This window comes from Muntiacus reevesi, chromosome 2 (assembly GCF_963930625.1).
Source record: "Muntiacus reevesi chromosome 2, mMunRee1.1, whole genome shotgun sequence".
NCBI lineage: Eukaryota > Metazoa > Chordata > Mammalia > Artiodactyla > Cervidae > Muntiacus > Muntiacus reevesi.
The window spans coordinates 109,940,582-109,966,846 of NC_089250.1; the positions used below are offsets into that span (position 1 = coordinate 109,940,582).

At 45.5% G+C, this 26,265-nt stretch overlaps 1 protein-coding gene and 1 non-coding gene across 2 annotated transcripts in view; both read right to left on the reverse strand.

The window, feature by feature from the left end:
• Positions 1–516: 516 nt before the first annotated feature.
• Positions 517–26,265, reverse strand: part of DUSP29 (dual specificity phosphatase 29) — a 35,678-nt gene continuing 9,929 nt past the window's right edge. The window contains exons 2-4 of the mRNA XM_065919887.1: positions 25,067–25,300; positions 10,531–10,751; positions 517–1,148 (exon numbers count right to left, since the gene is read on the reverse strand). Coding sequence (XP_065775959.1) covers positions 904–1,148; positions 10,531–10,751; positions 25,067–25,300 — 700 coding nt within the window. The 3' untranslated portion in view covers positions 517–903. The remainder of the gene's footprint in view (positions 1,149–10,530; positions 10,752–25,066; positions 25,301–26,265) is intronic.
• Positions 13,758–13,864, reverse strand: LOC136162004 (U6 spliceosomal RNA). Its single transcript, XR_010661857.1, has one exon. It is a non-coding gene; the product is annotated as a U6 spliceosomal RNA (small nuclear RNA).

Below are 26,265 nucleotides of genomic sequence, written 5' to 3' on the forward strand. Positions count from 1 at the left end.
CCCAAAGTCTGTTTTCAAAATTATTGGCTTCCCTGGTGGCTCAGTCGGTAAAGAATATGCCTGCAATGCAGGAGATCCAGGTTCGATCCCTGGGTCGGGAAGATCCCCTGGAGAAGAGAATGGCAACCCACTCCAGCATTCTTGCGTGGAGAATTCCATGGACAGAGGAGCCTGGCGGGCTACAGTCCACGGGGTCACAAAGAGTCCTACACGACTGACTGACTGAGCTTTCTGAACCGCCCTGGCTCCCTGAGGAAGTCGGGGGAAGCCAAAGACGGGTCCTCCGTGCAGGGTCTCAGGGCCCGCACTCCCCACCCCTCCCAGATGAATTACTGTCTTCAGCTTGCAGAGAGCAGCATCTCCAGATGGTGACCGGAGCCTGTGGAGTCCATCGAAAAGAAGACGCAGCCGCCGCCGCCGTTAAGGACATCCCCGTCGCCCGCACCTCCCCACCCCAGGAGCAGACCGTGTAACACAGCTCACCCAGGCGCTTTTTCTGTGGTTAGAAAACAAAGCTGGATTTTAAAATTATATTTTTACGAATGTGACTTTCAGACAAAACCAAATGTTTAATCACAGCACAATGTCAACAGATTTTTAAGTCCTTTTCTCTGCTTCCATCTTACAAAAACAAAACAAGGACGGCGCCCGCGCGCTCACCTGTAACCAATTGCGCCCGGAAGCCGGTCCGCGCCATTTTGCAGGGAAGCCGAGCGCCGGGCTCGTCCCGGAGCCCGCTGTGGAGGCCCCCCTGTTCACCAGCCCCCGGGAAGTTTAAGATTGTTTGGAAGGAGCCAAGCTGTGGTTTCATGTGCCTTCCCTGCGACAGAGGAAGCCACGGGGCACAGCTGTTTTCGGCCTTCCCTCTCCGCTCCCAAACGGCCAGCTCGCCGCGCGAGGGGCCTACGGCGCCTGCTCACAGGCCTTCTCGGCGGCCTCACTGTGCCGGGCCTGTCGCCTCTGCTGCACCAGCTGCCGGTCCAGTTCCCCGAGCTGCTTCAGAAAGCCCCGGTTGGGTAGGACACAGCGGTTCTTGGCCACTTGCCGGATGGCGTCCACCAGGGTCATGTTCCTGTGGATCATCAGGTAGGCCAGGACCAGGGTCGCCGACCGGCTGCGGCCCATGGCGCAGTGAACCAGGATCTTATCTGAAATGGAGAGGGGACAAGAAAGACCCACATTGGAGAGGCAGGGTGGCCTGGAGGTTGGAACATACGTGTGAGGCTCAGGTGGAACCTGCGCAAATCCTGATCCCTCGCCCATAATGTAGGACCCTGGGCAACTTACTGAGTGTCTGGGAGCCCCAGCTTCCCCATTTGTACAATGGAAATACCATCAGTATCTTCAGCAGTGTCCTTGTAAAGGCAATTTGCTTAAAGCACTTGGTACACTGCTTGGTGCATATCAAAGGCCCATAGATGCTTCCTACCTGCCAAAGCGCCTCCAAGTGAGAGCTCCATCAACTGTGCAGGAGAATGATTTTTTTTTTTTTTTTTTAGTGCTCACTTGTAATTGCTTCATGTTTATAATATATTCACATTATTTATTTTCTTGGTGCTAATTTTGAATAGGACAGCCAGTAGAGTTCAGATTTCAAAATGTATAATACGGTGCCCATTGAAAAGTCTCCCTCCCACCCAGCTCCTCAGTTCCCCAGAGTGACAAGTATTACCAATTTCTTCTTATGGAGAAGTGTCTGTGCATATAAATAGCAAAAACATACTTTTTTCTCTTCTTTCCTTGCCCAGAAGGTAGCAAGTTTTACACACTCTTCTGTACCTTGCTTCTTCCATTTAACAATGTGTCTTGGAGATCTTTGTATATCACCCTCTGAAGAGTTCTCTCTTTGTTATTTTTTCTTGTGGCTGCACAGAGTTCCTCTGTATGGATGAACCATAATCCACTTTACGCAGATGCACTCCATCCCTTCCATGACTGCAGGTGGATTGTGGAGAAAAGCGGGCTTTCTGCACCATTTGCAGTCCTGATGCATTTAACCTCAGTAAGGAGAAAGTTACCCACAGTCCTAAGAGATAGAGGGCATGGTCTGCTTGCTGTGGTGTCTGTGAGCATTCACGTGACCTATAGAACCCTAGCCTATTCTCCTACAGGCCTGGATTCCAGAGTCAGTTCTGCTCCTAACTACCTGGGTTTGGGGTAAGTCACTCAGCCTGTGGAGCCTCAACTTCCTCAACTGCCAAAAGGGGCAGCAACCTCAGGTCAACTGTGAGCAAAATCAAGTGAGTAAAATTCACAAGATCAGATTTTTCAAAAATAATGTTACTGTGTCATGTAGTACAACCACAGGATGACTATTCTTACAATCTAGATGATAAAATCGTCATCTAGACCAGTGGTTCTTTAAGCATGATTTAAGACCCTGGGGGTTCCCAGGATACTCTGAGGAGATCTATAGAGTTAATATTATTTTCAAAATAGTACTGTAGTGATATTTGCCTCATTCACTGTTTTGACATTTGCACTGATGGTACAAAGGCAATGAGGAAGAATTGCTGGTGCCTTAGTGTGAATCACGGCGACTTCCCTGGTGGCTCAGAGGTTAAAGCATCTGCCAGCAATGCAGGAGACCTGGGTTCGATCCCTGGGTCAGGAAGATCTCCTGGAGAAGGATATTGCAACCCACTCCAGTATTCTTGCCTGGAGAATCCCATGGACAGAGGAGCCTGATGGGCTACAGCCCACGGGGTCGCAAAGAGTCGGACACGACTGAGTGACTTAACTTTAATTTAACTTTAGTGTGAATCACGGCAGAGGCACCGAACTATACTAGTAATCATTGCATTCACCACCAGGCACTCGTGGGGGAAAAACCAGCCAACTTCCCTTAAGAATATCCTTGATGAAAAAAAAAAAAAAAAAAAAAGAATATCCTTGATGAAGAAGTACAAATTAATTTCATCAAATTTCAGCCCTTGGTACACTTCTTAATATTCTGTGTGATGAAATGGGATATATATATAAAGCACTTAGGCTGCAAACCAAAGTACGGTTGTTATCTCAAGGAAAAGCTTATGAGAGATTGAGTTGCAAGCTGAATTTTGCTAATTCAGCTTATGGTGTTTCATGAAATACCATTTTTACTTAAAAGAGTGAATGACAGAAAAACTATGGTAATTCAAACTTGGGTGTTTGGCAGACTTTTTATCAGAAGTGAACAAAGTGAGCCTGTCACATCAAAGAAAACAATTGACAGTATCTGTTGCCAGTGATAAAAACAAGCTTTCAAGCAAAAATTAGAATTTTTGGAAAACCTGTATCTACCACTGTGAGATTGACAGTTTCACAATACTCTTTAAGATTTTTCTGTTAAGATCTGCAGTGATATTAACAAATGTGTCTTTTGACAATGTACAGTGAAAACTGTCAACATTTCAAAGATCTGCCTAACTCAGTGAATGAGATTTTCCATGGGACCAATATGAGATATTACAAAATCATGATGGGTAGAAAATCCATTGGTGTGTCTTGAACATTTGAAAGTTCAAGACACACCAATGGATTTTTATGTAACAGAGTATGACATTTATAGATATGGTTTCAAATCCCACATCACAGCTCACCTTTAAGAAACTGTCACTTGTCAAGTTTTGGTGTAATATCAAAGACGAATATCCACAGTTTTCTGAAAAGGCTATTAAGGTATCCCTTCTTTCTCCAACTACGTATCTGAGTCTGGGTTTTCTTCATATACTTCCATCAAGACACTGTATCACAACAGATTGTGTGCAGAAGCAGATATGAGAACCCACTTGGATTCTCTTAAGTCTAACATCAAAAAGATTTGCAAAAAATGTAAAATAATGCCATGATTCTCCCTAATTTTATTTTGGAATATGTAATTTTTTTCATAAAAACATTGTTATATGCAGTGGGTTTACTTTATTTTTTAATGAATATTCTTAAATTTTTCAGTTTTTATTTCTAATAAAGATTGATCTAACCTACATAAATGACAGCTCTTTGAGGCCTTCAGTAATTTTTAGGAGTGTGGAAGAGATCTGAGACTGTAAAATTTGAAAACTGGAGATCTAGAAGAATTTCCACTAGGAAAAAGCTCCCTTTGGTCACCGTTAATGGCAACAGCTGGGCCTGATGAGAAGCCACCATGAAGCAGCTTTCCATTCTTCAGGCCTCGACCTGGCAGTGCTCTAGAGTAGAGCTCACAGTGCATCAACATGCTTTAGCTCATTTCATCCTTAATACAGCCTTCAAGGTTTCATTATCCTCATCCCTGCTTTACAGATGGGGAAACAGCCTCAGGGAGGCAAAATGACTGCCAGAGGTCACCCAGAAAGACAGCGCCACCACTGGAAATAGTTCAAAGCAATTTGTTATTGAGACCCTACTGTGTGGTGGCTCCTTGCTACTGTGCCCAGGCAACAGAGAAAGTAATGAGATTAGCATCTCTGGCTGTCCCCAGCACTGCCACTGCTGCCATCCCAGTGCAGTGGTGGCCCTCTCCTATGGTTCTAGGGTCTGTTTGCTGGGGCCAAGCTTAAGCTGTGTGACCCCAAAGCTGTTCCTAAGTCTCAGGCCCCAGGCCTGGAAGGATGACCAAGGAGAAAGATGATCACAGATGTCACTGGGTTTGTGGAGCACTGTCAGGAGATACGAAGAGCTTGGCAAAGAACACATCTGAGGGGACGCGGCTCTGTGTCCCTCTCATCCTCATCCCTCACCTCATGGGACTAAGCCCAAAGGTTGACAGCTGCGACAGCAGCGTAAGACACACACACCCACCCACACCCGATTCGGAAGGCCCCTCATAAAGAACTTATTTTATCGTGATTCGTCTCCAAGAGTGCACAAGCTAGCCAGGCATGCCTCCAATCCTGGTAGCTGAGCTGCAAGTGTGGCCGCCTTTTCCTTGTGCACCTTGGTTAGAAAGGCCAGAGCAGGGTTCGCTTCTTCAGCCCTGGACGGGGTTTGGGGGCTGGCCCAGTTCAGGGGCATGACTGTGCTCCTGGAGTGGAATGGCTACCTCTGGCATTCTAATCCCCCCGGACTGTTCCAGAGGCTGCCTGGCCCCTTGCCAGCTCTGCTGATAACTAAAGCGTTTCTTCCTCTCCTGGCAAAAAGGGTAATTCTTTCTGTCATGACTAAAGACTTGAAACAGACGAAAGCTGTAGTTCATTAAGTCTTTAGGGAGCCTGAAGTCTGTTAAGTGGGAGGAGGGGAAGGGGAGAGAAGGGGAAAGAAGCTGGAGCAGCTCGGCTCCAGCAGAAGCCCCTTCCCGCCGATTTTACGACAGTGGCGCCAATGCCGGCTCGGCTGAACTTTGCTTTTACGACGGCAGTGCTAGGGCCGTCAGCCTCGTGAGCTTGGTGGGTCTCCTCGGGGCGAGGAACTGTCCCCGGTGTCTCAGGGCACTGCCCCCTCTGTTCTGTATCTCTTGCTACAACACCCTTGTGGGCCCAGTGTTGGATGGTGAGAACCTGCTCTCCGGAGACAAGGAGGAAGGCTGCCTTTGGCCTTTTCACAGCATGGCCCGCACCAGAGGAAGCCGGCGGCTCTCTGTGAGGTAGACGCCAGCCAGGGTTAGGACCCTGAGGGAAGGGATCATTGTCAGGGTTACATTTTCTAGATCAGTGATTTTCAAACTCTTCTGTGTTACATCCCGTTGCCCACCGGCATAAAATTCACAGCTAACACGTACATGGGCTCAGCCCACCCCATATCTTCCAAGTACTTTTGTGTGCATTTTAGTCAGTCCTCATGACAACCTGATGAGGTAGAGAAAATCAGTGACCCTGTTTGACAAAGGAGGCGGCTGAGGTGCACAGAAGTGCTGTGTCTTAGTCACACAGCTGGGAAGTGGCAGGACGTGATTCAAGCCCAGGCCACTGCCACTAGAGACCTTAAAGGCTAGAAAGGGGCCTCACAGGTATGTGTGTATCAGACAAGAGTTTTACAAAATAATTAGCACTTCTGCCACATGCCAGGCATGCTGATGTTTTCTGTTCTTTCCTAATCTTTTGAAATTTTCAAGAAGTACTAGTCACAGCCTCTAAATTGATTTCTTAGTCCACTGATAGGCCACAATTTATGCTTGAGAAATGATTTCAGTTAAACATTCCTCTTTTGACCTTTTACCCAAAAGGTGAATTCCCACAGTTTTATGAGGAAAAGTCAAATCCAGAATCTCTTGTTGTTCAGTCACCTAGTCATGTCCGACTCATTGTGACCTCATGGGTTGCAGCATGCCAGGCCTCCCTGTCCCCTACCATCTCCCAGAGTTTGCCCAAGTTCAAATTCATTGCATTGTTGATGCCGTTCAGCCGTCTCATCTCTACTGTTTACCTAGTGGTGTGTTTTCCCTGGTGACCAGAAGGAAGGTCTTGGTCACACAAATCAGTCATATAGGCCAAGCCTGTTAATCACCAACTCATCCCATCCCATTCCCTTGCTTTGAGGGGTATGCCCTTTGTCTCTCACTCACTACCTTGGAACCTGCAAAGGCAGAGTTCCTTCTCCTCCCAAAATGGACTGCACCCGTGAAAGTCCTCAGAAAAAGGATATGTGGCGTGTTAGAACTGCCAGACGGCAGGGCTGTTCTTGCTGCAGTGTGTCAGGAGACTCTTAGAACACCCTGAAAATCTTGGTCTGGTTAAAGCCAGAAGCACCAGAGAATCAGCCTCCTGCTCAAATGCAGACTTCATTTATTTATTCATACCTTCCTTATCCATAATAGATTTTAAGATGGCTTCAAAAGCAGCCTATGGACTGTTTGTTTAAGAAAAAGAAAAGGAAAGGAGAGTGGTGACACTAAAATCTGATCTTTAGAACCTCATGGTATCTGCCCTGGGATTTCTCAGAAGATTTCATTAAAACCACAGTAACTTAGCTCTGAGAATGCCGTGCCAAGAGCAGAGAAGGCAGTCCAAATGGGGCTCCGGTGGCAGTACTTTGTCTGTACTTCTTTTTCTGATGATGCACGACAATTCAGTTGTTTTAGATACTACAACCAGCTGGAATGTCTCACCTTTCATGATATTCGGTGACCCCTTATACTGCAGAGTCACCAGATGCTCAAAATAGGGACGAAGGACTCTTCTGCGAGGCCTGAGTGACAGAAGGGATGCCCGTTGGCCTCTGATTAACTCTGTGACCCTCACCATGTCATGTGGCTTCTCTGGGTCTCTGTTTCCCTAGCTCTCAGGGCAGGACACTGGACTCAATTATCTCCCAAGATTTTTCAGGAGTGACTGGTGTTGCTTGGTGAGTTATTTCGGAATGATCAGATCAAGGTAGAGTAGACATGGGGTGGGCCCCATGGGGCTGACTACGGACCACAATTACAGCTCTGCAGCACCGCAAGTGATGTTTTTCTGCTTTTCGAAAAGAGACTGACTGTGAGGGGCAGTGTGGGAAACTATGCGCTAAGCTGAAACTAGCCCAGGAAGAACAGGAAAGACAGAGAGGAAAAAGACATGTCTTTGCCTTTTGGCCAGACTGTCCATCAACACCTCTTACAGCAAGAGTATAATAAGAAACATACGAGTGCATCTGGCTCTAAAATGCTACAGGAGCATCCCGTGGTTTTCCAGGGTGTGACGAGACCCATCCAGGCAGCCTGCTACATGTGCCATACAGGCTGAGCACACACTGTCTCCACTAATGGAGTCTCTGATGGTGCTAACTAGCATTTTATTTTGTTACTCGGACTACTCAGAGCACAGGTTACAAACTGACAGCCATTAGGTTTCTTTTGTTTGGTCTTTGCAGCATTTTAAGAGATTTTCAACTTGTTGCCAACACTTAAAATTTGAGCAATTTTATGTTAAAATCCAGGTTGGAGACTTTTCCTATAAAGTCAGGTCTACCACATTAGCACTGATTCTCACAAGATGATCGCCGGCTGGGACTGAGTAGCAGTTGTCCCCTGTGGAGGGAATACAGGGCTCTTGGCTTAACCATGAGAACCCCCTCCTCACAACCCTGGCCTCCCAACACAGTCAGCATCATTCATTTATGGCATCTGCCTGGGTCCTGAAGGGTTGGTGTTTGAGCCCGCAGCTTGAGGAAGTCTTTAGATATGCAGATACAAAGGGCACAGAGAAAGGAATCAGTCCTCCCACCTGGTAACAGGGTCCTGTCCAGTCCTGCTCCCCACCCCAGCCAGCTAGGCCCACACTCCCTGCATGTCCTCTGACCTGTGGATATAGTTTTCTGTCTTGATGCTTTCTTGGCTAGCATGATGCTTTTGGCCACACCGTCTACCTGTCACAATCCACAGCGATGCTCTGAGATCTGCCCGGGCATAAGCATATGACCCCACAGTCCATTCTTTCCTGATTCAGCAGTGAGTGGGTGCAGACTCTAAAGTGGCATGTCAGGAACTGGGCAGGCTGTCCTATGCATGTATCATGCCACTGAAGTTCAAAGTTGGAATGTCTTTTTTCCTTTTCCTTTTTTTTTTTTTTACCCCTTTGGGGATTGGAAACTTTATCATGATGATATGCACGTGCTAGTGTGGTTATGTGCTTCGTGGTGCACGACCTTTTTTTATCAAACACATCTGAGAGCCTGCTGTGTGCCAGGTCCTAGGCTAAGTGCTTTTTGTGGGTTACTGCTGATCCTCATTATAGCCTTTCAAGGTAAATATTTTCATCACTGAATGGAGAAACCAAGGCTTAGAAATCACATTGTGAGTAAGTTGTGCAGCATGAATTTGAAAGCAGCCCTGTCCTCTCCGATACCAGGCCCCTTCCATTAAGGGGATGGTTGAAGATAATAGTAACAGCAAGTTGAGCACATTAAACAGAATCGGAAGGATCGGGTGATTCAATCTTTTTGTTTTTTAATGTCAAATATGTTTTTAGTTAACTTCAAATACTCTAAGACAAATTTCACCTTATGGTGATGAGTCAGAGTCCAGTTGCTTTTTGATCCTGCTTGGAAACCCAGAATGTGCCTAACACAGAAAGATGGTCCATAAATAGACTCATAAAAAGGATGACTTTGAAATGAGGCATCCCCTAAGACAAGCACTTCAGCTCCGTGTTTTGTTTTGTTTTTTCCCCTGCACTCTGACATTGCTTTCTGAACCAAAATAAAAACAAGGTCTGAGACTCTCCAGCAGACGTGACCTAGGCCCAGCTGCAAGTTGCAGTTTCTGCAACAGGCTAGTTGGTCAGTCAGTGAGCCTCTGAATCCCAACTGCTTGTGGCCAGAAAGACTTAGTAACTGTATATCCTGAATTATGTGATGACCCCATAATTCAGTGTGTGACACATGGGGTTGAAGTCAGAGCACAGATCAAGGACTTGAAGCCCCTCTGACCTCTATGGAATGCCACTGAAATGCAACCTGCAGTCATCATGGAATATTATCTCACCCGGATGCATACCTACACTGTGCCCTTCTCTCGAAAATAGCCTTGCAGCCTTTACCTGGATTAGGGCAGCTAAAACTGCATTTGGAGCACAAGGACTAGCACCATGATTTTTAAAGATGGTTATTAATTAACCTTGAAAAACTTGGACATTATGAGCACAAAACTCAGATTCTCAAAGTATAGTTTGGCACTTACAAAGAATAAGTTGTCAGTTTTCTTTTTATTTTTTTCTCGAAAGCCTCATCCTTTAATTTTAAAAATTGAAATATAGTTGATTTACAATGTTGTGTTAATTTCTGCTGTATAGCAAAGTGAGTCAGTTATACATGTATATATAGTCTTTTAAAATATTCTTTTCCATTATGGTTTATCATAGGATATTGAATATAGTTCTTTGTGCTATACAGTAGGGCCTGGTTGTTTATCCATTCTATATATAAAAGCTTACTTCTGTTAATCCCGACTTCCCACTCCATTCCTCCACCAAGCCCCTCCCCTCCCCCTTGGCAACCGTCAGTCTGTTCTCTATGTCCAGGAGTCTGTTTTGTAGATAGGTTCATTTCTGTCATATTTTAGATTCCACATGTAAGTGATATATGGTATTTGTCTTTCTGAGGTTGTCAGCTTTCCACAGGAGAGTTTACTAGACTGAATATGACTGGGGTGGGGGGATGGGAGAGGCGGATATGAGCAAGGTTGGAGAGCAGGAGAATTTGAGGTCTCTAGATTTCCACTCAGATTAGCTCCCTAAGGTTTTTCGAGCATCAAGGCCCTTGGCTATTAGTCTGGTTTGGACCCAAGCACAGTTAGCATCTTGGCAGCACCCCAGCTTTGAGGGCTCCCAGCCACCCCTGGTGTTCAAAAAGGATGGCTGCTGTGCCTTAGGGAAGAGAGACTCAGGCCTAAGACCTCTCCTCTGAGCCCTCCAGACTTCCCATTAGTGGCAACCGAGGCCAAACCCCAGCAACAACAGCACCGCTAAGTGAGGCTCAGAGACTCCAGGGGATCCGACATTTCCAGCTACCCTGGCAGGGCAGAATTTGAGAAGGGAGCTTACTTTAAGCATGCAGATACCTCTTCCCACCAGGGTGAGGGGCGGGGCTGTGGGCTGGGGGCGGGGCCTCGAGGTGGCTGGCTGGGGGCAGGACTGCGGGAGGGCGAAGGTCTCTTACTGTGATCATAGCGGAGGGCAGCATCAATGAAAGCGGCTGCTGGGTAGAAGAAGACGCTGAGGTCAAAGGTGGGCAGGTCATCAGCCTCGACGCCATGGTACTCGATGGCCATGTCGCGGTAGTAGTCGGGCCCGGTGTCCACGTTCCAGCGGCCGTGGGCAGCGTTCAGCACGTGGGTGAAGCCTGCCTTCTGCAGCCCATAGCGGTCCAGCGCGGTTGCCCTGGGTGAGAGAGACAGGCTGGTAGGCAGAGCCTTGGCCAGCATCTGGGGGAAAACTTGAGCACAGTCCATGGGTTTTTGCCATCGATTCTAGCTTCTAAATAGGCCTAGCCACTGAGATGAATATAATCAATCTGATTTCAGTGTTGACCATCTGGTGATGTCCATGTTTAGAGTCTTCTCTTGTGTTGTTGGAAGAAGGTGTTTGCTATGACCAGTGCATTCTCTTGGCAAAACTCTATTAGCCTTTGCCCTGCTTCATTCTGTACTCCAAGGCCAAATTTGCTGTTACTCCAGGTGTTTCCTGACTACCTACTTTTGCATTCCAGTCCCCTATAATGAAAAGGACATCTTTTTTGGATGTTAGTTCTAAAAGGTCTTGTAGGTCTTCATAGAACCGTTCAACTTCAGCTTCTTCAGCGTTACTGGTTGGGGCATAGTCTTGGATTACCGTGATATTGAATGGTTTGCCTTGGAAACGAACAGAGATCATTCTCTCATTTTTGAGGTTGCATCCAAGTACTGCATTTCTGGCTACTCCATTTCTTCTAAGGGATTCCTGCCCACAATAGTAGATATAATGGTCATCTGAGTTAAATTCACCCATTCCAGTCCATCTTGGTTCACTGATTACTAGAATGTCAATGTTCACTCTTGCCATCTCCTGTTTGACCAGTCAACACTGAAATCAGACTGATTATATTCTTTGCAGCCAAAGATGGAGAAGCTCTATACAGTCAGCAAAAACAAGACCAGGAGCTGACTGTGGCTCAGATCATGAACTCCTTATTGCCAAATTCAGACTTAAATTGAAGAAAGTAGGGGAAACCATTAGACCATTCAGGTATGACCTAAATCAAATCCCTTATGATTATACAGTGGAAGTGAGAAATAGATTTAAGGGACTAGATCTGATAGACAGAGAGCCTGATGAACTATGGACGGAGGTTAGTGACGTTGTACAGGAGACAGGGATTAAGACCATCCCCATGGAAAAGAAATGCAAAAGGCAAAATGGCTGTTTGAGGAGGCCTTACAAATAGCTATGAAAAGAAGAGAAGCGAAAAGCAAAGGAGAAAAGGAAATATATTCCCATCTGAATGCAGAGTTCCAAAGAATAGCAAGGAGAGATAAAAAAGCCTTCCTCAGTGATCAATGCAAAGAAATAGAGGAAAAAAAACAGAATGGGAAAGACTAGAGATCTCTTAAAATTAGAGATACCAAGGGAACATTTCGTGCAAAGATGGGCTCGATAAAGGACAGAAATGGTATGGACCTAACAGAAGCAGAATATATTAAGAAGAGGTGACAAGAATACACAGAAGAACTATACAAAAAAGATCTTCACGGCCCAGATAATCATGATGCCATGATCACTCACCTAGAGCCAGACATCCTGGAATGTGACATCAAGTGGGCCTTAGAAAGCATCACTATGAACAAAGCTAGTGGAGGTGATGGAATTCCAGTTGAGCTATTTCAAATCCTAAAAGATGATGCTGTGAAAGTGCTGCACTCAAAATGCCAACAAATTTGGAAAACTCAGCAGTGGCCACAGGACTGGAAAAGGTCACTTTTCATTCCAACCCCAAAGAAAGACAATGCCAAAGAATGCTTGAACTACCGCACAATTGGACTCATCTCACAACCTAGTAAAGTAATGCTCAAAATTCTCCAAGCCAGGTTTCAGCAATACATGAACCGTGAACTTCCAGATGTTCAAGCTGGTTTTAGAAAAGGCAGAGGAACCAGAGATCAAATTGCCAACATCCACTAGATCATCGAAAAAGCAAGAGAGTTCCAGAAAAACCTCTATTTCTGCTTTATTGACTATGCCAAAGCCTTTGACTGTGTGGATCACAATAAACTATGGAAAATTCTTCAAGAGATGGGAATACCAGACCATCTGACCTGTCTCTTGAGAAACCTGTATACAGGTCAGGAAGCAACAGTTAGAACTGGACATGGAACAACAGACTGGTTCCAAATAGGAAAAGGAGTACGTCCAGGCTGTATATTGTCACCCTGCTTATTTCACTTACATGCAGAGTACATCATGAGAAATGCTGGACTGGAAGAAGCACAAGCTGGAATCAAGATTTCCGGGAGAAATATCAATAACCTCAGATATGCAGACAACACCACCCTTATGGCAGAAAGTGAAGAGGAACTAAAAAGCCTCTTGATGAAAGTGAAGGAGGAGAGTGAAAAAGTTGGCTTAAAGCTCAACATTCAGAAACTAAGATCATGGCATCTGGTCCCATCACTTCATGGGAAATAGATGGGGAAACAGTGTCAGACTTTATTTTTTTGGGCTCCAGAATCACTGCAGATGGTGATTGCAGCCATGAAATTAAAAGACGCTTATTCCTCGGATGGAGAGTTATGACCAACCTATATAGCATATTTTAAAGCAGAGACATTACTTTGCCAACAAAGGTCTGTCTAGTCAAGGCTATGGTTTTTCCAGTAGTCATGTATGGATGTGAGTGTTGGATGGTGAAGAAAGCTGAACGCCGAAGAATTGATGCTTTTGAACTGTGGTGTTGGAGAAGACTCTTGAGAGTCCCTTGGACTGCAAGAAGATCCAACCAGTCCATCCTGAAGGAGATCCGTCCTGGGTGTTCATTGGAAGGACTGATGTTGAAGCTGAAACTCCAATACTTTGGCCACCTTATGCGAAGAGTTGACTCATTGGAAAAGACCCTAATGCTGGGAAGGATTGGGGGCAGGAGGAGAAGGAGACAAGAGAGGATGAGATGGCTGGATGGCATCACTGACTCAATGGACATGGGTTTGGGTAAACTCTGGGAGTTGGTGATGGACAGGGAGGCCTGACGTGCTGTGATTCATGGGGTTGCAGAGTTGGACACAACTGAGCGACTGAACTGAACTGACTGAAATGAAGGACTTCCCTTGTGGAAGCCCTGCTCCTGCTGACCCCCTGGCTGCTTTTTTTTTTTTTTTTTCCCATTTATTTTTATTAGTTGGTGGCTAATTACTTCACAAAAATATGGAACACTTCACGAATTTGCGTGTCATCCTTGCGCAGGGGCCATGCTAATCTTCTCTGTATCGTTCCAGTTTTAGTTTATGTGCTGCCGAAGCAAGCACTGCTTTGTCTTTTTTATATTTCTGGTTCAGCAGTTTAGAGAAGGCGGAGAATGGGCAACCTATTCATTTGTCCATTCACTCTTTCATTCACCAAATACAGAAGAACTTGGTGCTGGACACTTCAGTGGTGGCGGGAGTGGACTGTCAGATGTCAGATCTCCTCTAACACTGTCAGAATAACCTGTTCATTAGGTCAAGCTGAATAAATGAGAGGGGAGAGGACCACCTCCACAGAGCCTCAGGAGACCCCTTAAAGCAGCCCCTCCTCTGAATCCTTGGATATTTCTGGGGTTTGAAGGGTGAGGCTCAAAAGAATGGTTGAAAATGGGTCATTCAGTGTGAGAATATGGCAAAATTCTTGATCAAGATGTTCAGGAGATTGGTGAACACTATACATACTCCTTTCTTTGATAAGTAAATCTTTGCCTCCTTGGGCAAAGCACTGTTTGGAGAAAGAGAGTTGTTTGAGCTGTCTGTTGTTGTAACTGATTTTAGGAAGTTCCTGAAGCCAACATTGAGATTATTTTCTCAATTATAGCCTTATCTTTCTATGCAAGGTTTTTCAGGAACAAAGAGTAAAGTCGTGTTAAAGTAGGTGACCTTGGAACATGGACAGAGGAAGCAGGAGTTATCATTTCTTGAAGGGCTAGGAAATACTTTATTGGAAAGAGGGTTTTGAGCCTGCCTTACTATAGGTATCAACACTTGGTGATGGAGGAGAAGAGGGAGGCAGGGGCATGCCAAGCCAAAGAAATAGCACGACCTAAGGGATGGACTGGAGATAATGAAAGCCGTTCAGGAAAGGAATCTACTGTGTGCCAAGCACCATCCTGGGTACTGATGCTGCAGCAGTGAGCAGTTAGTCAAGGTCCCTCGGGAAGCTTAGATTCTGAGGAAAGCAAATAAATGAATGATCCATTTCAGATAGCGGTAGGCTGTGCAGAATCACTGTAGTCCTCCTTTAGGTAAGGTGATCAGGGAAGGTCCCTGCCGGGTGATGGCATTTAAACTAAGACAACAGGGTGATAAGGGCCTAGGCAGGGGAAGAGGGGGAGGGAATGTGTTTTATTCAGGCAGAGGCAACAGCAAGAGCTAAGAACAGAAGGGAGACGGTGGCTGTAATTGCAAGGGTGGTAATGGTGCAAGAGGAAACCGAAAGCAGGGGCTGGGTCATGGTGGACCCTGTAGGTCATAGGGGAGAGTCTAGATTTTATTCTCAGTGTGGTAGAATGCCACATGCCACAGAGGAGTTTAAGGAAGGGGTGAGCGTTGTTTACTTTTCCAAGATCAGTCTGGCTGATGCATGGAGATGGATTGAAAGGAAGCGAAAAATAGAAGTGGGGAGCTCTTTTGGAGGTGTCACAGTCATGTGGCCAAGGGAGGAAGGTGGTTGGACTGAGTCACAGCAGACTTGCTGATGGACTGGGAATAGGGGCAGGAGGGAAGGGACTGGTTTGGGCAGAGCATATAATGTGAGGGGAGAGGAGAGAAAGGTCTGGAGAGGGAGTGTGGGATCTGACCATAGAGTGCTTGCTAGTCAGAATGTGCATTTGGGGGTTGAGAAGAGCTTTTTGTGTTTGAGACGGGTGATCCCATCTGAGCTTTGAGATGACATCTTCCTCAACAGCGCAAAGTCCAGTTCTGCAACTCAGGGAAGAGGTGACAAGGTCTGGAACTGTAACAGTAAGAGGCCAAAAAGTGGCAGTGTCCTCCAGCTGAGGGCTCATCTCAAGGCCACTGGTAAGAAGATATGGACAGAAGTGAGCATATTGGATGCCAGCATGGATCAATACCCTGCACCTCCATGCAGCAGAAACACGTGCCAAGGGCCCTGCATCTATCACTGGTTTCCTGGGGCTTTTTGTTGGTCATGAGAGGAACCACAGTGAGCTTTTAGAAATATGCAAACAGCCCATGGGAACAGAGGCATAGGGAGGTGTGGAGCTCCACTGAGCCCCCCAGTTGGCTTTTGGGGCTGCCATGCTGACTACGAAGCACATTATGCTTTCAATTTTTCCTCAGAAAGGTCTGTTTTTCATTTTTCTCCTTGCCCCAAAGTATGTATACAACAAACATTATGCTTTTGGGACCTAGATCTGTGCTCAATTAAAGCCTCCACTAATGCAGTCCATCTTGCCGAGTAGCAATCAACCTCACTTTGAGGTTGAGCTCAGTGGAAAAATTAAAATTAACTGTCCTTGACAGGAAGTTCCTACCCACCATAAAGACTGGTCTCTCTGGGTTCTGCAGCTGGATTTCAACATAATCAAATGGCAGTTTGAATAAATAGCAATTTGCACTTTGCTCCTTTGGGGGTCAAGGATCAAGGTAGATAGGCAACAAGACTTATTTCATGACACGTCCACATTCTCCCCTCCCTCCCAGAGCGGGTTTTTGACTGTGTCTGAAAGAGAGAAGGGGGTTCATGGGGAAGATTAGACCTGGTGGGTATCCTGAGGCCTGTTGTAGGTTTTTGGGCTCTGTGGCTTCCTGGGCCCAGAATTGGGGGTAGTGTCCTCACACACCCCTCTGAGAATTTCCCCCAGCTTGACTTACTCAGAGTCTAGGTGAGGACTCAACGGCAGCAAGGGGATTTGCAGATACATAAAGTGACTCTTAGTAGACAGCAGCTGTTTTGGAGGCAGGTCCCCAGTTGGCCCAGACACCCAGCTCATCTGTCACTGGGATGATTGGAGGGTGTCACTGGTGGGATTGGAGGGCGCCGCTTGGCACTGTGTTGTTTTATTTTCTTAGCTTTCAGGGTCATCTATTCAGAGATGTGGGAAAGACTAAGAAATGTGCCTCTGTTGAAGGAGTAAAGCTCAAAAAAGAAAAAAAAAAAAAAAAAACAGGGTTAAGAAATTACTCCTAGAATCTAGGTGATGCAGCAGCCTTAGTTTCTGGTTGTTTCAGAAAAATCCTAGATGTTGGTAATCTGTTCATTTTTAAAGTGTCAGCTAATTACAAAACTAACACATGCTCTCTGTAGAACATGGAAAACAAATATGCTCCCCCCAACACAAAAACACATGTATTTCTACTCCTTAGCAATAAGGACTATTTGCCTTTTGAAATAAGATCTTCGAGTTGTTTTTCCATGAATATATTTTTATATTCTATTAAATGGTTGGGGGTAATATGGTAATATTATGATAATGGTAATACCATATATACAGTTTAAAAACTTTGTATGGTGATATACTGTAAACATCTTATTATGTCAACATAGAGCCTGCAGTAGCTGCATACTATTCCCTTTCATAAATGGACCTCAGTTTTCCCTCCTCAAGTCCCTAGCTTTGGGCGTTTGTGCTCTCCCTCTCTCTGGTCTGTCTCTCTGTCTCTATCCTTGAGAGAAAGTAGTGGTTATTATAATAAGTAACTGTAAACAAACAACTTGCTGTATCTTTGAGCACATCTCTATGTCCTTGGGGGACATTTTTTTGAAGTGGAATTGCTGGGTCAGTGGGCATGAGTGTTTTGAACACAATTGATACTTGTTACTAAATTATCTTCTAGAAAGCATGTTCAAATTTACATTCTGATTTTTGTTTATTGCTAATTTCATAGACCAAAAAAGGTGTCTTGTTTTTATTAATTTATTTTAGTAATGCGGTCGGACCTGTTCTCTCACATTTGTTGGACTTGTACAGTTTTACTTTTTTAAAAAAATTGTTTTTTAGCTATGCAATGTGGGATCTTAGTTCCCCTATCAGGGATCAAGCCAGAACCCCCTGCACTGGAAGTGCAGAGTTTTAAGCACTGGACCACCAGGGAAGTCCCCTGGACAGTTTCTCTTTTGAATAAGATTGTTATATCCCTGTTTTTGGCCCAGTTCTCTTTGGCACTTCTCCCTTCCTTGTGAACCTCTGGCCTCAATTGTGGATTCTGAATCTGGGTTGGAGGGCCAAGGAAGGGACTCCCTTCTCCTGAGGTCCAGTTTCCTCAGAGACCTTCCCTCCCTTCCTCCTTCCAGCCCCTCGAAGTTTCTCCACGAAACTTGCTTTAACCAGCACCCCTTCCACCTTGAAGAGTGACTAGAGCAGTCTCCTTGGACAGAGCTCCTGGTGTTCTGCCTTTTCTGACCCCTTGGGGCCCTATTGATTCCCGTCCTGCATGCCTCAGCCCCTGCCCAGAAGCCCATTTCCCACAAGTGTGTGTTCTCACAGAGGGGAGGAGGGACATGTATGTACACGTCTGCCCAAGCCGCCCACCAGCTGCTCCCATGTGGCCAGGATTCTACCCTGGGAATTGATGTTTGAGCGTCCACTACTGATGGGGTGGTTCTCCATACCCTCACATGTGAGGACCTGCTGATTTCCCACACCTGTGGGTTCCTGTTCACCATGGCCCACATCCTGTCATTTTTTTATGCCTGTGACACACACTGGCTTCCCAGGTGGCTCAGTTGGTAAAGAATCTGCCTGCAATGTGGGAGGCATGGGTTCGATCCCTAGGTTGGGAAAATCCCCTGGAGGAGGTCATGGCAGCCCACTCCAGGATTCTTGCCTGGAGAATCCCCATGGACAGAGGAGCCCGGCGGGCCAAAGTCCACGGGGTCGCAAAGAGTCGGACGCAATTGAGCGACTGCGCACAGCACAGACACACACTGGTGAGTGTAGCACTGCTTGTGCTGGCACGTCGTTTTGAGAGCATGACCCTGATGGTGACCTTCTCTGGAGTCTTAGCCACACCTACTCCTTGCAGGTGAATTTTATAACAGGCACAATTCTAGTTTTTGGTCTCCTTCAATTCATCTGATATGAAGGCAGAATTCACTAGCTGTCTGTTTTCTGGGTGTTCTTGTTACTTGCCGATGATGAAGCTTTTGGGCCACGAGGCCCTGCAGAAAACACAGGGCACTCAGGTGTAGTTTGTAAGCTTAAACGGTTGCGTAAACCAGAACAACAAACCTCTGGGACCCTCAGATTTCTTTATTTGTTAAAGAGGACCAATTATATTGGCAGTACTTTCCCTGCAAGATTCTTACAAAGTTGAGTGATGTGATATTCAAGTTTCTTTGAAAGGTTAAAAGATAAATTCTGAACAAGGAGGAGGTAGCAAGCAACAGGAAGATGTACATCGGAATTTATCGGTGGTTATCTCTGGGTAATGGGGTTATAGGGAATTTTAATGTCCTTCTTTTTGTCTGTGTTGTGTAAATCTTCAGTAATGAACGTGTCATATATTCACTTAGTGTTTAAATATATGCCACTCTCCTTAGTTCTCAGGAGAGATTGACTGTCGCAAAGACCTAAGGTGGCCTCCGTGTTTTTAACTCCTCAGGAGTCTCTCCATCATCTTCCCCACCCCACTAGGCTCTAGACCTCCAAGGATTGAGGCTAAGTGGGAAAAGACAATGCGTAGAAGGCCTGGTTTCAAGACATACCATTGTATTAATGATTAGACAAGGCATTCAGCTAACCATGAAAGGAAATGGTTGGCATTGCCGGGGGTCTTTGCTAAAATACTGCCACCCAGCATGAGAAAGCCCAATGGGGGCAGGACCATTGGCACCTCTCCCCTAGCACCTTGCCCATCACTGGTGCCCAGCTGTGCTTATTCGCCTTTGGTACTTGGAGGCCCAGAGTCCAGATTTTCTAGTTCTTTCAGGTGACATTCAGCATGTTAAATTGTCAACCTTGGCTGTGTTTTCACTCATCCTAGTCTAGCCATCAGTTCAGTTCAGTTCAGTTCAGTCACTCAGTCATATCTGACTCTTTGCGACCCCATGAATCGCAGCACGCCAGGCCTCCCTGTCCATCACCAACTCCCAGAGTTTACTCAAACTCATGCCCATCGAGTTGGTGATACTATCCAGCCATCTCATCCTCTGTCATCCCCTTCTCCTCCTTCCCCCAATCTCTCCCAGCATCAGGGTCTTTTCCAATGAGTCAACTCTTCACATGAGGTGGCCAAAGTATTGGAGTTTCAGCTTCCATGGCCCACCCTAAAAAAGACAGTCAAATTTTAGCTCTGCTTCGTGCCTCAAGGCTGAATTAGTTCTTTCTTTTTGAGGGCAGAGGTTGCAGCTATCCGGGTACACACCAGTGAGAGGTCCTGTCTCAAACTGAGGACTGTCTCAGCCATTGCTTTGTCTTTACCTCAGACCCTGATGCTGGGAAAGATTGTGGGCAAGAGGAGAAGGGGGTGACAGAGGTTGAGATGGTTGGATGGCATCATTGGCTCAATGGATGTGAGTTTGAGCAAAGGCCAGGAGATAGTGTAGGACAGGGAAGCCTGGCGTGCTGTATGCAGTTCATGGGGTCACAAAGAGTCAGATACAACCTAGCGACTTAACAACCCTCTCCAGCATCTTTGACCAACCAACCTTGGAGATGCCTCTGGCTTTGGAGGCTGGTGGTCTGCTTGGGAGCAAAGAGGAGAAAGAGAGACCCCTTGGCAAGCGAGCTCAGGCTGAGTGGGGCAGGTGCAGGCATTTGAAGAGTAAGGCTTGATGGGGAGAGGCTGCTGGCTGTCAGTGAGCCTAAAAGGCAGACTTTGGAGGCCACTGTAATTTTAATAAAAATAGAATCCCCGCCATTCAAGCAGCAGAGCAACTTCACAGAGCCCTGGCGTTGGCTCACAGGACTGCCTCTGTTGTGAAAGGGAGGTGAGATTTCTCAGTGATGCCTTACTATGGGGAGCCTGTCCTGCCTGGGAATTTGCAGTCACTTTGACTGTAGCCAGGATACTTGCCCTCCTGCTGACTATCAAGGAGAAAAAAGAAAAAGAGATTTTGCTAAGCAAATGAAAGATATGAATGAGATTAAAGTGAGAATATTTAAATTACAGAAATTTAGTGCTTTCAAGCATCCTGAAGCACTTGTGAAGCACCCATTTAGGGACTGCTGATTGATAAGAGGTGATGAATTATTCTTATCTCATCATTGATGCCAGTCCCTGGTTCTCTGGAGGGCAACACTTGGTTAACCTAATTTGAATCTAATTTGAATGACTTAAAAGTAATAAAACAAGTATGTGCTTGAGCCTAATAAAGCCTAATTTATTTAATAAGACATTTCTTAAAGAATTTTACTTCAGAGCTAGAAGGGACATTTGAAATTATCCTTTTATTTTACAAATAAAGAAACTGAGTCCCAGAACAATAAGTTGTTTTGCCAAAGGCCACACAGAGTGGCCACCCACACTGGGGGCTTGAACTCTCTGCCTCAGTCCCTGCTGGATGGCTTTTGCTGTACTCCACTTGTCCCTCCAGTTCCCACTTGAAGATTCAGACCCCCTACCAAGGCGTGGGAGAGGGTGGCTGTGCCTTGAGCCCTTGAAGGAGGAAGACTTCCCCATGAGGACATCCAAAAGGTGGCTTCCTAGGGGGGCCTACTGCCCCCCACTGCTGAACCAGCACACTTCACATCAACCACATCACTCTCCCATCTGTGACCTCTTCTCACCAGGCTGTGGTGGTGGTGGGCAGGGCAGGGGCATCTCTGCCCTCCCCAGGCTGGTAAACAGTGGGAACTTGGAGTCACCAGGCATCCCATTTGGTGATCCCCTTGGGATAAACGAGGCTTGAGAAAAGCTTTAGAAATTCTGGAACCCACAGGCTTGTAGGGCTTTGATGTGGCACTGTCCCCTTGGGCCTTCAGCCACCCGGGTCCCTGGAAGCCCAGGACAGTGTCTGTGGAGGGAGCTGTCTGGAAAAGGCCCATCAGGAGGGACCTTCCTTCCAACCTGGGCTTGGGTTTATGATAGCATCTCGCGGGAGAAATGTGACTGGAGGTGTTTTCTATCCCAGGGCTGGCCTTAACACACAGGGACCCTTAGTGGCAAAGTGTGGTGACTGTCCTTTACCTTCTTCTCACACTATGAGTTGAGTTTCCAGAAGCTGCCTGATCTTTTAATAGTTCACACTCAGTGATGCAAACTGTGCTCAGGATCCAGTGTATTAAACCATCGAACCCACATCTTACAGGTAAAGACATAGAAGCTCAGGAAGCTTGAGTGACATGCCCAAGGCCACATAGCAGCCAGTATTTGACCCAAACATTGTGGCTCCTGAGCAATGCCCAGCCATTCTGTTCTTGAGGTGAGAGGAGGGAAAAAGAGTGAGTTGCTTCTTGGGAATCAGCCTGGTCCTTCCCCCATTTATGCCATCTTTTAGGATCAAATCTAAAGAAAAAATCCTAAATATTAAAAATATATTCATACCTAAAGATGTCCACTGCAGGATTATTTATAAGAGCAAGAACATGAAAATGACTGATATATCCAAAAGTAGGAAAAATGGTTAAATACATGATAATTATGTCCATCTGATATAATATATATAATTATAGTTATTATAATTAAGTATATGAGAAGTATATAATAAGGGGAAAAGTTTTTGAATGATGCTGTGTGGGATAAAGACAAAGATGAAATGAATAATCCATATGATTGCAACTATTTTAAACCAAAAGTAGCACATAGAAAGTCTAAGAGGAAATTACTACAGTATTAACAGGAATGGCTTTGGAGTGATGGACTTCAGTGATTGTTTTGGGAGATTCAAAAGTTTTCTTTAACACTAATCACAATCATATTATTAAAGCTAATCTTTTTTAGTGCTTACTCTGTACTTGACACCACACTAGTGTTTGATGTTGTTGTTGTTCTGGCACTCAGCCATGTCTGACTCTGCGACCCCTTGGACTGCAGCACACCAGGACTGCCTGTCCTTCACTGTCTCCCAGAGTTTGCTCAGAGTCATGTCCATATATTATCTCAATCCATACTCCCTTATGAAGAAAGTTCACTTGTCAACATATTATACCTAGGAAAATGAAGATGTCTATACTCTATACAGTGAGTTTATATTACCTTTAAAATAGGAAAACAGTATATTTAGTATACTTATTTAATAATATGAGAAGATATTCAGATCCCCCCACACACCTTTTATTGCTACTTCAGTATTAAACATTGTTGTATATATATCCTTATGTATTGGTACTCTTATTTCTGTATGTTTCATTTCTTATAAGTGATATTTGGGGTCACAGTGTGTGCATACATTTTTTATTTTGAACTAATTCTAGACTCACATAAAAGTTGCAGAAATAGGAACTTCCCTGGTGGTCCAGTGGTTAGGATTCCACTCTTAACTGCTGAGGGCTTAGATTCAGTCCCTGATTGGGGAACTAAGATCCCACAAGCCGTGCAGTGGAAAAAAGTTGCAAAAATAGTACAGAGATTATTTGGCAGTAAAAAAGAATAAAATACTAATACATGCTGCAACTTGGATGAACCTTGAAAACATTACGCTAAGTGTTAAGAAGCCAGTTGTGAAAGGCCATTCATGTGAAGTTCCAGGTTAGGTAAATTCATAGAAAGGGAGAACAGATTGGTGGTTTCTCAGGCTGGAGGGATATGGGGAATGGAGCGTGATTACTTAATGGGTTTGGGGTTTCCTTTTGAGGTGAAGAAAATGCTTTGAAATTAGATAGTGGTTGCACAACTCTGTGAATATAATAAAACCACTGAACTGTATACCTTAAAAGGGTGAGTTTTACTGAATGTAAGTTATATCTCAATAATGCTATTATTTTTTAAAAAGTAAACAATGGAGTCCCTATTTAGGACAGCCCAGGTTCCCCTAATGTTCACAACTGAGAGATGATGTGATAAATTATGGCACACCTATACTAAGGAATATTGAAAGTACAGAATCATTTAATTCCTTTTTTCCTGCTAAAATTATTTAAAAGAAATAAAAATCCTTTAAGTGTTTGCATATGTTTCCTTATGTTTGCCATGATATACATAAAGTAAGCTTAATACTGGTGACTCAGGGCAGAATTAAGAGAGGACAAAGGGAGATTATGCAATTTGTTTTTAAAACTCTGTTTAGTTTAATTTACTGTAAAAGGGCATATAATTCTTTGTAACTTTTTCCATTTAAAATTACTAAGAAAAAAGAGGAATGCTGCCTCTGGATATCCAATGACTAGATAGTTATCTCTAGGTTTTTAAGCAACAACTATTGAAAATCACACATGAATGGGTTCTGTACCATCTGACTCCTTGGAGAGGTGAGTTGTAAACTGGAATCCTGGGGGATGGAGGGAGGAGCAGGAATGCTAACCAGGATAAAAGCTTATGAGTTAGGCAAAACTGCATTTGAATCCCAGCTCTCATCCGCTTACCAAGCTGTGGACCCTGGGCCCATTATTTAGCTGCTCTGTGCCTCAGTTTCCTTATCTTTAAAATGGGAGTAATGAGATGACCTCTCATGGGGCTGTAGTGAAAATAAAGTGAGATCACTCATGCAAGATGCTAAGCACAGTGCCTGGCACATAATAGTCAGTAAATGATAGGTATTACTATTATTTTTTTCCTTCTGGCTCAGTGGTAAAGAATCTGCCTGCCAGTGCAGGAGACACAGGTTCAATCCCTGGGTTGGGAAGATCCCCTGGAGAAGGAAATGACAACCCACTCCAGCCGTATTCTTGCCTGGGAAATCCCATCAACAGAGGAGCCTGGCATGGGGTTGCAAAAAGTCAGACATGACTTTTAATGACCAATACATGCAACATTACTGTTATTACTATTATTATTTACAGTAGGCACTTCCCATTTTTTTGAAGAGTGGGGCATGGTGGCTATAAAAATCTAGAGCAAGGGACAGTGACCTCAACTTTGCTGGGTCTACCACACTTCCTGATACAGAGGGTGATGTGCTCCTATGCCACCCACCTGAGAACTGACTTTATTCTTGCTTGTCTTATCCCCAGCTAAAAACAGACTACAATTTCCTAGCCTCTCTCGCAGCGAGGAGCAGGGGAAGTCTTTGGTGGGACTTCCCTTTGGGAAGATGTCGTTTTCTGCTGCCTTCCCGTGGTCTGGATCCTACAGTTGGTGACAGGAGCCCTACTGGCAATGCCAGGTCATGAGGCAGCCTTGAAGAAGTGAAGCCCCACCTGGGGGATGGTGGGGCCCAGGCATGGGAACCTGAGCTGCTGATGACCCTGGGGTCGCCATGCCAGCCTCAGCTCTCCTTCCTCTGTGCATCTTTTATGTGAGACAAACCAACCTCTATCTTGCTTAAGCCCGTTTTCTGAGTTTTCTGTAATAGGAAAATAAACCTAGCCCTAACTGATAAAGAACCAACCTGGAAAGCAAGAGCTCATGGTGGGATGGTAGCGCAGGCTGTGACCTAGGAAGGGCTGGCTACCAAACATGAGGCTGAATCTGGGCACTTACTCATCGCCGATGTAGAGCTTGGGCCAGACCTCATTGACGTGGGTGTACTGGGGGCTGCCTTTCCAGAAGAGACGCTCCAGCTCGAAGGCTCCAGGAGTACAGTAATCCTCAGCCTCCCCCTCTTCCTCCACCTTCGGCAGCAGCTTCTTGGCAGATGGGTAGACGTTCTTGAGGCCTGTCCTCGGTTCTCCGGATGTCATTTTGGAGCCAAGGGATTTTCTTTCCTTTCTGCAGCTGGTCACAAGAGAGGATCAGAGTTGGGGTTAGCAGGGACAGAGTTGGGTATAAGCTGACCTGAACATCTGGCAGGAATTTCCCCGGTTTGCTCTGATCCTCCTTTCTTTTCCCAGGTCACGGAGGTCAACAAGGAAGGTCATGATGGCAGTTAAACAACACCTTCCCGACATTCCAGTCCCCTGAAGAGCAAGCATGCTAGATGCCCTCTGAAGCGGGCATATGCTGCAGACTCAGGACAGGCTTTGGGTCTAAGAAATCCCTGCAGGCAGCCTGTTCTTTGCCATCTTTCTTTTAGATTTTTACCCCTTTGTTGGTGCCTACTCTTTCTTTTATGTGACTGGAGTCTGTAGGCTGAGGCCATTTTGAGCATGAACAAAAAGGCCTAGAAGGTCCCTGGCCTTCCTGGCCCATGGTATTCAGTGTCTGCAGAGAACTGTCGTCCAGTGGAAAGGGCACATCTGGGAACCCAGAACCTGTGAGGTCTGGGCAGCCAGGCATTCCCAGGGCTTCAGAAGTCTTGGGGTGGGAGGAAACTTGGCTGTGTGAGGGTCTGTCAACTTGTTAGAAAGTTGAACACAACGTTGGCCTCTCACGCTAGGAGGCTGGCAGTTGTGTTAATTTACTGGTCATTCAGAAGAGACATTCCAAGCTAGAAAGCTGTGTCTGCAGATCGGGACGTGTATTTGTAGAGCTTGTCAGCCTCTGTGAATAGAATGTGTGTGAACAGTTTCCATTGTCCCCAAGGAAATGGTTCTCCGTGGAGTAGGGCACCATGTGTTCTGTGAGCTGGGTGACCAATACACTCAGGCAGCCTGGGAAGGGAGATTGTACTCTTAGTGCTGGAAGCCTGGAGGGAAAGAGGAAAAGGGTGGGGTCACTGAGAAACTCTCGGATGAGAGATGGGGAGGAAATGCTCTTCATATATTTAACAAATCCTTCTGTAGCACTTAATGTGTGCCAGG